The sequence below is a fragment of the Macrosteles quadrilineatus genome, unplaced genomic scaffold (assembly GCF_028750875.1).
Source record: "Macrosteles quadrilineatus isolate MER2022 unplaced genomic scaffold, UCM_ALF_1.0 Scaffold_1__1_contigs__length_201487025, whole genome shotgun sequence".
Classification (NCBI taxonomy): domain Eukaryota; kingdom Metazoa; phylum Arthropoda; class Insecta; order Hemiptera; family Cicadellidae; genus Macrosteles; species Macrosteles quadrilineatus.
The window spans coordinates 63,036,469-63,052,713 of NW_026542594.1; the positions used below are offsets into that span (position 1 = coordinate 63,036,469).

At 32.3% G+C, this 16,245-nt stretch overlaps 1 protein-coding gene across 1 annotated transcript; it reads left to right on the forward strand.

Moving 5' to 3' along the window:
• Positions 1 to 10,459: 10,459 nt before the first annotated feature.
• LOC128997647 (uncharacterized protein DDB_G0271670-like) lies at positions 10,460 to 13,670 on the forward strand. Its single transcript, XM_054423289.1, has 2 exons — positions 10,460 to 10,514; positions 12,289 to 13,670. The coding sequence occupies exon 2, from the start codon at positions 12,303 to 12,305 to the stop codon at positions 13,668 to 13,670; it is 1,368 nt and encodes a 455-aa protein (XP_054279264.1). The 5' UTR covers positions 10,460 to 10,514; positions 12,289 to 12,302.
• The last annotated feature ends 2,575 nt before the right edge of the window (positions 13,671 to 16,245 follow it).

Sequence of the window (16,245 nt, forward strand, 5' to 3'; positions counted from 1 at the left end):
ATATTTAAACATTATGTTTAGTGGAAACATGTTTGGTATATTATACTTCAAGATATACTTGTTTGGTATATAAGGTAATTGTACTTAAGGTGAGCACATCTTTTGTTCATTTATGTAGAATTGTACCACATAATTGCAAATGATCCTTTTAAGAACAAGAACATCCTCAGTCATATTTTTCGATCGGCACATAGCTACGTCAATGTGATGGTAACGCGAGCTCACTATTTACATTAGTTTAAGTTCCTTTACTTATGTTATCCGACACTCACACTTTGATTTGGTAGGAATGAAGAATTTGTTTAAAAATCAAAGCAAACCCCATTTCTCTTTATATAAATTATAAATAGACAATAACAATCTTAAACACTAGCCAATGTGTTTTAAGGTGGTGCATGGATATGTAGATTATATGGAGGTAAAACACAATGTATTTAATATACCAACGGATGAAGAGGGTCGACCATTGTATACGGGAAACTCATGGGACCAAGCTGAGAGATTGGGGCTTCACTGACCTTCCTCAATGTGTACTACTAGTCATCTTAGTATAACAATACATTAAAATCTTGCTTGTTGTTACTGCATGAGTTGACTGTAGTAAATAAATCGAAGCAACAAATTATTTGAAATTTTTAAATACTTAATTCGAATTATATGTAGATACATTATTGTTTGTTTCCGATTTTACAAACGTGATAATAATATAAATCCTAGATATTGGACACATTGATTTGAATGTTTCAAAAAATGAATAATACTTTTACAGCCTTTGAAACATTGGGGTGTGTATTTTAAGGTGAAGATGTGTGAACGATAAAAATAGTGGTGAATGGGTTAGATGACAGATTTGCTACTAACTTAGATCAGATGGTTCTTTATCCAGGATTATTTATCAAGTCCAATGATCATGGACAGTTATGTTAAGTTTAAACCAGTAATATATAAGGAATTTACAAAAAAAACTACCAGTAAATTACTGATTACTAATATATTATAATATCTAACTGAATAGTAATATAATAACATATCTGTAAAGAATGGACAAATTGCACCCAACCATACTTTACAGATTGACTGCACTGTTTGTACGTATCAGATTCAGTGACGTCATGCCAATAACGGATGCGGTATCTACGTCACCAACAGTTGGTGCTGATGATACAAAGAACAATCATGTGACAACCAGTTTATAATCATGTGACAGGATGTATGCTTCAATGATGGATCACATTTCATTGTTGCTTTACAAAAATATGGGATTCTACATTATATTCAAAACCCAAATAATACCGAGATATGTTCTGAAAGTCAGTCTTATGAAAATATATATGCTGGAGTTACAAGTAACAAATAACTAATGTGTTTGGAAAATTGCCAATAAATAAACATAAAGAGTTAATACACAAATGTAATCCTAGTCGCTGTGTGTACTGGACAGGTGGTTGAGACAGTGCTACGGACAATCTATTTTGAAAATAAGCAAGTGGACCTCTATGGAGAGCGTTAGGTGCAACTGTATTCCTATCTTTGATAGGGTGTTTTCTTAAAAACCAATACGTTCATGAATGGCCATTTTGTCACTTATTACCTAATGAACTGGTATTAAATCACTACGAAGCCTAAATCCGTTCAATGGCTGTGCGAATGAATATATTATTTACACCCAATATTATTTTATTTATTTTATTGAAGTGCAACGTTGGATTGATGGGGTTTTGTTACAGTATAAGGTGTATGTATTTGATCTTACCTCTGTCTCCTTCGTTATTTTTTACAATGAATGGTAAAGAAATATGTGTCTCGTAGTCCATTAATTAGTTGTACTAGAGAACACTTTGATTATAACCGTTAATTCAACAGAATATACCAATATTATTTAATCGATGGGAAGGTTTTGAAGAGATTATTTTTAGGGTTTAAAATATAAGCCTAGTTCAAAAAGTAAATTGAATTTCCTGACAGTAGAACGATACTCCCCGAGTTAATTAAAATACGGACGAGTTAGTTATTTGGACTCTTTTAAATTACATTCCCAGCTGTTTGCTCTCGTTTATACTTTCCTTAAGTGGTGTTAATAATTGCATTTCATCAAAACTAAAGAGAGATGCCTTCCCACGCACGCAAAGAAAACGCAATGTTTAATAAACTAAATGAAACATAATTTGAAACCCACTCAGATTTTCCAAATTTTGTTACAACTATCATTTTTGCACCATATTAAAATAAAATTATTTAAACAGATTGAGCTTTGAAAAACCAAGCTTATTGTTTCGCTCAATATTACATTCTGACATTCTTATTTATTAGGGTTTTTTAGTCAGGTCATCTTCATGTTATGTATGAAATGTTTTATGTAAGTCTGAATGTAACGTCTTGCCATCGTTGTATGTATATAATAAAATGGAGTTTTCCGTCTGTAAATAAATAAATATTCAAATTATATTATACGTTCCTTTGTAACAACCCCACTGTACAAGTCCTAGATATCAACTTTCAACACTAATCTTACCTATGTAAAAATCCGTTTGAATGATAGATATAAACTCAAAACCATCCTGAGAACTAATATGAAAATCTTCCTATTCTTACTGTATGCAATAATATGAATATTTATCACTGAATTTCATATATAACCCCATTTAAAGAAACCTTAAGATATAGTCGTAGGTCTTGGTAGTTTATCACTTATGTCCTGGAAGACTGATGATGCCTTTGGGACCAGAGAGGTCTGGTAACGGATTGAATGATCGATGGTGTCTATGTTGAATATGGAAATTATTCAAAACCATGAGTAAATGTAGCTTTGTTGATCCGTTTGAATTGTATAACGATTTTTTTATTAAAAATAAATTAATACGTACTCGTTCTAAAATCTTTTAAAATATTTAAGTCTTACTAAAGAAGTGTTAAAAGTATTATTCCTGCAATGAGTTTTTTTGCAAGTGGTTAACAATAATATTTAGTTTTATAGTTGTTTCTAACTTAACTTCGAAGTTAAGGAATAGGAAAATCTAGGATAACTAATTGTGTAGTCTCTGTGGGTATGAACATTGGTGGATGTGGGAATGCTATGGTCATTGGACAGTCTGGCTGGCAATTAACTAAAGTAGACCTCTGGGATAGCTTTAGAGGGAACTTCAGTCATTTCTTCGGAAAAGAGTTGCCTCAAAACTACACTATTTACTGTATACATATATTTTTCTTTTGTGCTCGTCTATGTTTGTTATAACAAGTTCTTCTTCATTAATGTATGAAATATATCTTTTTTTATCGGGATACTCAACCTAAATACATGCATGTATAAAATTAATACTAACATCACAAGAAAAGATTCAGAGTATAATTTTCATTTTACGGCATAAAAGTCATCTATTTGGCATTATGAGATCTGTTACAAAAATATTCAATCCATACAATCCAATTTTCTATACATGTAGGCCAATACTATATTTCTAAAAGTAGTGTTGGAATTTGGCATCTCACTCCAACAGTTGAATTGAGATTTTTTTGTGTTTAATATAGCTTATATAAATTAGTTTAGACACATTTATCAGTAAACTAAATACATATGCAATTGAATACTTATATACTAAAGTAAATGTGTGTGAGTTCATAGTGGATTTTTTTTGTTTAGTTTTTTTTTATATTTAAGTATATTTTAGACAAAATGTTATAATTGCATGTGCATTTGCCTTTTTAAGTTGTTATTATCGAACTACCTAATTACAATATCATTTACATATTTTTATCTTTAATTCCAAGTCAAAGTGGATGGACGTCTACCGGCTTCGATGTATCATACATATGCATCTGTTGAGATCCCAAGGCTCTTTGGTTAATTACTTAGTTAACACTGCAACGATCCAATGCTGAATATTAGTAATCCACATAATACATATTCATAATATTATTTTAAGCAAATACCACACTTAAAATATGATATTTCTTTATTTGACCCATTTTAATTGTTCAACAATTAAACAATTGTTTAATTGTTGGAAGGATATTTGTGAAAAATATCCAATTAAATATACAAATATATCATTATCATTTTAGGCTTGTGTACAATGTAAGTAATTTAATACTCACATCATAAGAAAAGATTCACAAAAAGTATTTTCATGTTACAGCATAAAAGTTATTTATTTGACATTGTGAGAAATGTTACACACGTTTCATATAAATGAAGCTTTCCAAGAACTAAAGTGCTTAAATACTCTTAAAGCTACATAACATCATTAATTTACGTAATTAATTTACAGCACAAACAGCAGTTTTAAGAGTAACAACAAGTGTGTTACTTGTTTCAGCGTAGCGCTATTTTGAAATACTTCGTTCCAAGAAAAATATATATTTTTGATTGGAATTTAGCTAAAACATGCTACACTCTGATTGTTACAAAAGGAACATCTGATAAAAATATCGTAAGAACATGTAACTCAATATTGCAGTTCTGGGAAATTACAATGAAACTTTAACTAACATTGTAAACGTCAATAACCACAATAAGGATTTACATGACATTTTTGAGAGATTATTCTTACAAAATAGATTAATTGTGTGTGCAATTTTACTTACCGGCTATTTAATATCTAGTATCTATTATTCTAATTCCTTAAGGAATTTCTTGTGCACAGCAAAACTCTTTTATTTATGAACCGATTTTGATGATTAAGGTGTCAAATTAAAGGGAATTCTCTGTAGAAGTCATGGAATAACTTTTGTCACGCTCAGTTCAATGTGCTTTGCTCCATTGGACTTTAAAGTTTTCATGTATTTTAAATACACAAGTCAAAATTTTTTAAGATTACCTAACAGATAAGATGGATTCATTTCTTAAAAGTAAACATCTGTCTTCATAAAAATAGCCTGTTCCCCTTCTGTCATTTTAATATTTACTTTTTCTGTTTACCTATCAGTTTACTTTCAAATACAATGATAACTTATGAGATGGGATAGTTGATTTATGCAGTTTCATTCATAGAAAATAAAACCCAGTCTATTTCATTATGTGATTGTATTTTTATTTTCAGATAATGGTGTGTTTAACGTTTTCATAGATATTTTTATGTGTTGTGTTTTCCAAATTTTAATTTTGATTATCATAAAATTCTACCTAGAAGAAACAATCCCGTGTTTGCAATTCGGCGACGTATTAACGACAGAGATGGTATAATAATAGATTGTAAAAAGTTACCTATGCTGGTTTTTGAAGTTTTTTTAATATTGCACGGACAGATGCTGTCACAAAACAGACTATTTTGACTTAAGAGATCTTAGCGTACGTACAGTACAAAACAGATTTAAATTGCCAATAAAATTAAATGAGTCAGTCTCAGTCTCCGGAATAAAATCCAATAGTAACGAAGCTAAATATTTGTAAAATAATATTATAGGATGAAGCTTCTATGTCCAATAAGTATGCTTTATCGCCTGTAGAATGATTACTGCGAGATATTGCCAGAAGAAAAGGCCAAGCAAAGCCTTTTGGTGGAAAGGTTTTTGGAGGTAATTTCAGGCAATGAGCTACCATAGTCTCTGGTGTGAGTCGCTGTGAAATGGTAGAAAATTCAATAATTATATCACCTTTATGGTCAATGTTTAAAAATATTTCACTTGCTAAAAACATGAGAGCAAATCCAAGGGAATCAATATTTGATGAATATCTTTTACTTTTACGAATACGGAATGGCCAAGAGAGCTACCTTAATGGTCTTTGTGAGACATTGATATGTTTTCCACCACAATATATTGCGAATAAAAATATCATTGACGAAATCTTCAGTGAAGGATTCTCTGAAAAAAAGACAAAAACCATGCAATAATTTAACCAAAGAATGAACATGGTGACCAAATTAATAATAAAATAGCTAAGCAACTAAATAATGACAAGTAGAATTTACTACTCAGTGAACACTTTGATTCAAGACGAGGAAGACCAGTTACATGTCCCTGATGAATTTCTCCACACCAAATGGTTATGTCTCACAAGTTATGTTTATAAAAAGGTGGAATTGTAAATTTACTAAGAAATTTAAATCCATAAAAAGGACTGGTTAATGGAACCAGAATACAGTAATGGTGAAAGAGATTAAAGACAAAGTCTTAAATACGAAAATGGTTACTGCAAGTTCGGCTGGAAAACGAGTACAGTATTATTATTCCAATTAAGTTTAGAATCGTCCGAGGGAAATTTTCTCCTAAAAATTCAAAAATTTTCAGTTCCAATGCCAAATTGCTTTTGCCATGACCATCACAAAAATTCAAGGACAGACACTTGAAAAGTTTGTCTTATCTGCCGTAGCCCTGCATGGGGGTACCGCACTTTTGATTAACTAAACATATTGGTAAAAAACAACGAAACCAAGGTCTTCTGGTTAAAGTCGTTATTAGAGTGTTTGCAAAAAAAATATTATATGGAAAGAGTTTCACCTTTAACATGTCAAAAGTAAGATGTAAATGTTAACTGTTCTGTCAGGCAGTATTGTGTACTCTGTTAAAACGTTTATTAAAACAGTAGCCTATTGAGTATTGACTTTTGATTTATTATGTAGTGACAAGATAAAATTGTATTTAAATTATTTAAATGTAGTTAATATTATTAACTGGAAACAATTAGTTTTCTCAATCGTGACCGATCATTACAGTACTGTCAACATTGTTGGGTCGGTCAATACAGGCTGCAATTGATTAGTGTGAGATGTATTACACGCCTATCTTATGTTAGGGATGATTAATGGGTTTAACAAACAACTTTACATTATAAATAATCATTCCTAATCTTGCTTAAAAACTGTTTACCAATAAATAACAATCTCAACGTACTTATAGCTATATTTTACACTCCCAATTTTATTTTTTTAAATATTTATTTCACCTGAAAATATTACATACATTTCCCCGTAATTTTTCACATAGTAATATTAGAGTTTTCACTGTTAACCATTGTATTTTACAGAACAGTAAATCACTTTGAAAACTTAACCAATGGAATGCGGGAGTCAAATATCATATTATTAGTAAACCAAGCTCGCTAAATTACTTTTACTGTGTTGTTTAGTTAATCCTAAAAGTAATTATAGGTACTCATTTCTGCCACATATGATACTAGGAACGCAAAACAACTGATATTGTAGTAATGTACAATACACAGTAGTATAAAACACGGGGGTGATCCCGTGACGTCATAATTAGGTAATTGGTAAGTATTTTGTGATTGTGGAGCAGCGTGAATTACGCAGCGACTCTGGCGATGTATGTTGTGGATTGGTTGGTATTGTTATTAGGTCAAGGTTGTCTGAATGTGTTTTTTTAAATGTTCAGCTTTAATGTTTCAAATATACCATGTACTGGATTGTAAAAATATGTATTGTTCCATTTAACTATCCATCAACTAGCTGTCTCATATAATCTTCGAACTCTGGGCGGAGAAAGTACGAGGTACTAGATACTTGTGAGTTCTGTATCGGTGACATAGTTACGTCTACTGCGTTTTGTTCTTGAGTGTTTTGTTCTTGAGTGTTTTGTTCTTGAATATTATTATTTGAGATATTCGATGTTGAAGATATTTTGGGGTCTTGAATAGGAGCTGAATTTCTTGCAGACATGTTTTCCTGACGGTAGCTAAGAGTCAAATGATCTGTAGTTTACTCTGTTAACACTTATATAGTGTTTACAGAAATTCTAAATGTTTGCACAGAGACGTTTCAATCTTCCGAGAGATGATTCTCACGGAACGACAACAGATGTGAGTGTTCGCATGTGTGTGCCTATAAATAACTAGGCCTACTCGTTCTCGCGGGGGACCGACATGTGATTAACTGTTATTGCTTTACTTTTTCTAGCGTCACTGATTACGCTTAGCGGTGTTACGGCTTTTTGTTAATGGATTATTTTATCTATGTAGGAGGTAAGTTAACCTATTATTGTTTCTGCATTGTGTTCAAGATTGTTGTTTGTCGCGCAAACTAGACACGCTTCATTCGTATTGCGTACTGCTTTGTGTCAAGCAATTTTATCCTGTCACATTTTGTAATTTCCAGAGTTTTAATTATATTTCCCTGTTGTATTTTAAGTTTAAGTGTTTCCAGTTTGTGATACACGTCGTCCCATTGTGATTTGTGGAATATTCCCTAAATATACAGGTAATTAATTTTTCTTGTCATATACATATAGTATCCTAATATATATTAGCTTTTACTATTTATTTATAAGAAGCTCATTCCTTAATCATTACTTAAATTAGCTCAACTATTTGTATAAAAGATCCTACCACTATTTTGTCTAATCATTTAAATACAACCTTTCTCATAGTATAAAAACGAAACTAACTTATCTTTCAAATATAATCCTAATTATATGAAAACTTTACAAGACTATAAATAAATATTTCGGTAAATCTGCACTTACAAAACACTTATCTTAACTCAAAAATTCTTTTGCTGTATGAATACAACAATATACGTTACAACCATTTTTACCGCCTATTTTATAATAATTTTCTACAGAATAAAACGGCTTTCGATTAGAAATAGTTTAGGTATTGGCAGTGAGTTTTTAGTCTTTTCACGTGATATAAAAATTTGAGGCCAATCTCACTAGAGTTTACTAGTGTATTTTGTTGACTATTAATTAAAACTAATGCAGTACATAGCAAACAGCTGATTGATTTATCACTTAACAGATTGCACTACGTTTCTTTTTTGCTTCAAATTTTTACATTACTTGGGAAGTCTATTCTGTGTATAGTCAATGGTTTTATGTTTTTAAGAAAATTGGTATTCCAATATCGCTAAATCACTATACGTATTTAATGTCTCACATTTTGTAACAGATGTTATGTAAACCGCAAATAATCTTTCTTGTGATATATACAAACAAAAAACTATATCATTTACCTCAAATCATTATATTATAATAAAAAATAAATGATTTAGGATAAAAAAATATCTTATAATGTACATTGTCCTTGCCAAAATAAATGTATGTTTATTCAAGTTCACCTCATATTTTGTTGTAGTCCTAATGATAATATTAATTACCTTTTGTTGTTTTTGTATTTGTTAAAATATGGACTGATTAAACTGAATAACTAAACATTTTTAAGATTGAAAAAATGTTTACCGATTTCCTTAACTAACAATGTATAAACGTATAAATTGTTCTTCACAAAACGAGATATCTAAATATGACTCTAATACATTAATTATTAACTTGTTTGGATTATAAAAGGTAAAATGTGATTGCCTAAAATTATACTTTGTTTTTTATTGAGGATTGTTTTATTGACATACGTAAAAATTTCTTCACATTCTAATAATCATAATAGAAAACTATATATTTTACTTAACAATTTTTATATTAAATTATTCTTTGTTCTTTTATCTCAAATTGCTTTCTCACGTACATGAATTGACTCACTTTTTGTTACGCTCTTAAATTATAATATTAATCAAGGTACTTCTCATAGTCAGTTGGCGACTTTATTAAAATATAGCTCGATTAAATTGGTTGTTTTTTATACGATTTTCTTAACATATGACTTGTTCTTCTCAAAATAAACATATAAAATGGTTCTAATACTTAATTGCTTAATGTGTTTTTTTTTCTTCTAGAGTTAACTAACGCAGCTTTACTTGAAACACGGAGTATTCCTGATTTACTACAGGTAATTATTTGAAAAATCTTAGTTTACGCATAGTTCAGATGGTTTCTATCTCTTTGTAATCTTTCCTTAAAAAATACATGTACAACTAAATATATTTTAGTTAATAGTATTTATATTAAATTATTCTTTGTTCTTTTATCTCAAATTGCTTTCTCACGTACATGAATTGTTTCACTTTTTGTTACGCTCTTAAATTATAATATTAATCAAGGTACTTCTCATAGTCAGTTGCTGACTTTATTAAAATATAGCTCGATTAAATTGGTTGTTTTTTATACGATTTTCTTAACATATGATTTGTTCTTCTCAAAATAAACATATAAAATGGTTCTAATACTTAATTGCTTAATGTGTTTTTTTTTCTTCTAGAGTTAACTAACGCAGCTTTACTTGAAACACGGAGTATTCCTGATTTACTACAGGTAATTATTTGAAAAATCTTAGTTTACGCATAGTTCAGATGGTTTCTATCTCTTTGTAATCTTTCCTTAAAAAATACATGTACAACTAAATATATTTTAGTTAATAGTATTTATATTAAATTATTCTTTGTTCTTTTATCTCAAATTGCTTTCTCACGTACATGAATTGTTTCACTTTTTGTTATGCTCTTAAATTATAATATTAATCAAGGTACTTCTCATAGTCAGTTGCTGACTTTATTAAAATATAGCTCGATTAAATTGGTTGTTTTTTATACGATTTTCTTAACATATGATTTGTTCTTCTCAAAATAAACATATAAAATGGTTCTAATACTTAATTGCTTAATGTGTTTTTTTTTCTTCTAGAGTTAACTAACGCAGCTTTACTTGAAACACGGAGTATTCCTGATTTACTACAGGTAATTATTTGAAAAATCTTAGTTTACGCATAGTTCAGATGGTTTCTATCTCTTTGTAATCTTTCCTTAAAAAATACATGTACAACTAAATATATTTTAGTTAATAGTATTTGTAAAATGCTACGATTGTTATGTGTTTATTTTACTTAGCTCGGTTAATAATTTAATTTACTTCATATCTCGTTCTTATTGTTTCTTGTATTATTGAACATTCTTAAGCCAAAAAATATATTTTAAATTGTAATTTGCATCTCCATAAGTATTATAAAATCACGTATCTTGTTTTGGATTATTAAAACGGCTATTCCGCTATCTTTCAAATAATATTAATATCAAAATAAATATTAATAATTAATGGCTGCTCTTGCTAGTCCCCCACTACACCTCATATCCTTTGATTGGGTGGGTAGACCACGCCTCCAGCAAGCCCCGTCCCCACTACGCTACCTGTCCTGTGATTGGCTGAGTAGACCACGCCTCCACTTAGTCCAACCCCCCACCAGAGCGCACAAAACTAGTTGAATCTCTTTCAAACCTCACTACATCTTGTGTACTCGCACGGTACACATCATGTTCTGTCTCCTTTCAAACCCTTGTCTATCTAGGGTTTGAATGAATCTTTATCATGCGACAGTGGTCAAACCAAGTTGCATTTCTATCCATCCTTTACATACAACAGTGGTCAAACCAAGTTGTATTTAAATCCTTCCTGAACATGCGACAGTGGTCAAACCAAGTTGCATTTCTATCCATCCTTTACATACAACAGTGGTCAAACCAAGTTGTATTTAAATCCTTCCTGAACATGCGACAGTGGTCAAACCAAGTTGCATTTCTATCCATCCTTTACATACAACAGTGGTCAAACCAAGTTGTATTTAAATCCTTCCTGAACATGCGACAGTGGTCAAACCAAGTTGCATTTCTATCCATCCTTTACATACAACAGTGGTCAAACCAAGTTGTATTTAAATCCTTCCTGAACATGCGACAGTGGTCAAACCAAGTTGCATTTCTATCCATCCTTTACATACAACAGTGGTCAAACCAAGTTGTATTTAAATCCTTCCTGAACATGCGACAGTGGTCAAACCAAGTTGCATTTCTATCCATCCTTTACATACAACAGTGGTCAAACCAAGTTGTATTTAAATCCTTCCTGAACATGCGACAGTGGTCAAACCAAGTTGCATTTCTATCCATCCTTTACATACAACAGTGGTCAAACCAAGTTGTATTTAAATCCTTCCTGAACATGCGACAGTGGTCAAACCAAGTTGCATTTCTATCCATCCTTTACATACAACAGTGGTCAAACCAAGTTGTATTTAAATCCTTCCTGAACATGCGACAGTGGTCAAACCAAGTCCCATTTCTACCCTTCCTTAACATACAGCAATGGTAAACCCAAGCTGCTCCTTTCAAGCCCTTGCCTATGTTATATGTCTAAAAGTTCTTCATGCATGTACTGTTTAGTCTTTCTTGCTAGATAATTTGCTTTAGTAGTTGTGACTTGGTGTTAGTGGTTTGAATCTTTGCATGTTTTTTTTTAAATAACTAATGACCTTGACCTACTTGTATTATTGGTTGTTTGAAACTTTATCTTTAAAATAGTTTCTCTGCCCACATGCAACTCCTCCTTTTAGATGTACTTATTCCCCCACCTCTTTACCACACTCAAATCTTCCCCCACTCTGTCTATCTATATCCCCCACCACTTAGGGTGGGTATAAATGAGAGAGCATATTGGTTAATAACATCATTCTGTTGCCAGCCTGCAGAAAAGCCATGGACCCCTGCTTAAGAAAGACTACCAAGCCAATGAAGCCAGTGGCAGGCATGAAGAGATCTAAACTTCAGGAGGCGTTGACTGGAGGTGTTAAGAAGATGAAATCATCAACTCCTTCTGAAACCCTGGTCAACAAGACTCTGTCGCAGCCGGGATCCTCTTCATCTGCCGCCAAGACTCTTTCGCAGCCAGGCAAGACTCTGTCGCAGCCGGGATCCTCTTCATCTGCTTTGTCTGACGATGCAAAGAAAACAACTACAATATCAACTCAATCTTCCCTTGCCGCCAAGACTCTTTCGCAGCCAGGATCTTCTTCTGCTTTGTTTGAAGATAGATTGAAGAAACCTTCTTCTGGTAACACTTCGTCGAAGAAACGGTCTGATTCATCGTCTTCCTCTTCTTCTTCTTCGTCATCATCTTCCTCGTCTTCTTCATCGTCCTCGTCCTCTTCTTCTACGTCATCGCCCAAAAATCAAACAATTAAGTCCCCTCTATCCATGCTTCTCTCTCCCATAATTCTCTCCTTGCTATCTCCTATTAAATCTCCAGAAAAGCCATCCACTCCCAAACGTAAGCCATCTCCAAAACCTCAACCACATAGCCTAACTCTTCCTAATTTAAATTCCTCCTCGAACCAAATGCCTGACATAGATTCTCCTGAAATTACCATTCCAAACCCCCCACCCAAATCCCTCCCTGCTGCACCCACCGTTGTTAGAAAACTCTTTACTAAAACTGAATCCTCAAAAGAATCCCTTCCCCCCCATTCAAACCCTTCTGAAAAATTGGTAAAACTCATGGCCAAAAGACGAGCTGCATTTAAGCCCAAGCCACAATGTTCTTATATTTTCCAAAAAGGGGTGAAAAAAGGTGAGCGTTGTGAAAAGTCCTGCTTTTCTGATGCTAATGTGTGCAGCCTCCACACTAAGGGGAAAAGCAGGATGGTACCCACTCAACCTAAAATTATTAGCAGCAAACCTGTCGCTACCAATCCTCAGTCATTTGAAAGACCATCAATAATCGTCAAAAGCCAGGCTCAGGAAAAATCTTGTACATCTGATCCAACACCGAGCACCTCACGTGTTGTTGTGATAGACAAGATTTTGCCTAGCCAACCACGAACGTCAGGCTTTGCTCGACCCTGTCGTCCACCACAAATTCAAGCTAAAAAAACCAGAATTGATAGGCTACCCAAAAATCGTAAATTCGAAATTCTTTTGATGACACCAAACGGTGAAGTCATTTTAAGAGAAGGAAATGACAGGTTCCGACTTAAATTACCCAGAGGCATGACCATCCCGAATACAACCCACCGATACTACATAATTCGTGATCGGTCTTCGGGATGGGCATCTGTAACATTATAAATTGGTTTAGTTTCAAATTGATCTTAATTATCCTCTAAATTCTCCTTTAGTATGCAAAAATTGGGAACGCATTTGTTATAGCCTAACAAATGCGTTCCCAATTTTTGCATTTAAAGAGTGACCTTGAGATTTTAGAAATAGATTATTTTAATCAGAGATTTCCATCTAATTTATTCATAAAACATTAGAAACAAATTTGTTATATCCTAACAATGTGTTCGCAAAGTTTCATGTATAATATTTTGATAAAGTTATTTTAGAAAACATATTGATTGTTCAAGTTGTCCAATATTACATCAACATTTTTCTATATTGTAAAATTAACTATTCTAAGGACATTTAAAAGATATATTATGTTTATCTCGTGTTTTGCAAAAAGATCTTCATTGCCATTGTGTATAAATTAAGTGTAACACTTTATGATATAACTCAATATATTTTCATAATCCTCAAAGGCATCTAGGCATACAAACACAAAATTTATTTGCATTAACTGTTTAAGGTTAATTCCTTTACATTTCATCTTTGTTAACAGGTTTACTTGAATAGTAGTTGTACATTTTATACTTAAGTAGTGTTGAACTTTACAAGACATAGAAAACAAACATATAAATGGTTAGCAACCATAATACTTTGTTACCATTCGTTTTTTAGTATGGAAATAAATATGATAGAAGTTTCTATGTTTGGTTTTTCTTATTAAAACCCCTACTGATCCATTTTTAATATTGCAAATTACTAAGACGTAAAGATGTATCGTTTTTATGATCAATACAGTTGCGGAAATTTTATTAGCTTAATAACTTTGTCCAACAATTAGGTCAAGGTTAAACTGAAGAGTTTTTAAAAAATAATAAAATCAGCTACATATCTTCTGATTCACTCTCTGAACTAAAGGATAAACTTCTTCGAAAATTACCACAAAACTTTTTAGTTGTTGTCAAATTTATACTTAAGTAGTGTTGAATTTTATTAGACATAGCCAATGAATATATAAATTATTAGTAGCCATAATACTTTGTCTACATTCGTTTTGTAGCAAGAATAGGAATAAATATACCAGAATTTTATGTTTTTAACATTGCAAATAGTTTGTTCTGCTACGTCACCATGACTTAAAAATTGCTAAGATGTAATATGTAATGATGCTATTAGCTTGATTAACTGTGTCCAACAATTAGGTCAAGGTTAAACTGAAGAGTTTTTAAAAAATGGTAAAAAGCTACATATTTTCAGATTCACTCTCTGAACTAAAGGATAATCTTCTTCGAACATTGCCACAAAACTGTAATACTCGACAAAGTTTATTTTCTCCATTTTCAACTTCATCTGCTTGAACTGGAATCTTTGGTGTTTCACAGTAGTCCGAATGAAATTCATTGTTCGGTGTGGGTTGACCTTGTTCGTTGTTCACATCCTCGTCCAGTTGTTCTTCCTCTAGCATCTCTTGCAAGTCCTCGTCGTTTTCTGTATCACTTTCATTTTGTGCTTCATCAAAATCAGTCTCCCAGATTCGAGGCTCTACTCCAGTAAGGTTCGTGTGGTCCGTAGGAGGCATTGCGAATATGTAAGCTATAATGCTGCTTCCTGCGTTATTATAAAATCCCGCCCACGACCCCCACCACCACCATAAAATACTTATGCCATTGGTGGAAAGGGTTGGGGTCTAATCCCCTCCCCCTTATTGAATAAATAGAGTGGGGGGTTATACACTGTGTTATATATATAAGTCACGCACGCAACTGATATCATTCCTATGAACACAACCATGCAGTGTGTAATGTAGCTAGTTTCCTTAGTAGTGTCTTAAACTACGAAAATGTATCAATGTGAAAATTGTCATGAGTCTTTTGAGGATGAATTTCTCCTCAATATTCATAATGAACTATTACATATGTCTAATGAATCTTCAACACCTATGGAATATGAAGATTTGATTGAAGACCCCTTCTTACAACAGAACAGACCAACAGTTATACAGTATGCACCACCAAACCAACAATTATCAGTAGAAATATTAGCCCAAGCATTTCCTAAAGCCATAGTAAACCATTTCAAAATTTCTAATACAAATTATGATTTGTCAGATTTTATTTTAAAAGCTAAACCCCTTATCATAAAAACACTACAACAGGAACTAACCAGACTTAATTTTATCAAATTTGGCTTGCTCTTGGACACTAGATTTACAAATGTACAAAATGAGGTGTCCCCTCGGGGGTTTATAACACGAAATAAATCCATCATGGTAACCACTGATCTGGAGGCTGAAGTCGACAGTTGCTTGGAAGAAATTGTTGTTAAAATATCTGAACATGAAGGAAGAGGATCTGGGTGGTCTTTGTTAAGCGTAGACAGCTTAGATATACGTGTACATAAACATGGGTATGGTGATAGAGGTAGTAGTTTCATCCCACTGCCCAAAAAGATTGCTAATACAAGAACTTGCATAAATGTTCAAAATGAAGACAATGAGTGTTTTAAGTATGCTGTTTTAGCAAAGTTTGTTGAAGACAGGCACGCCTATAGACCAAGCCGTTATTATAGTGAAGTGGCTCATAAATATAATTTTACA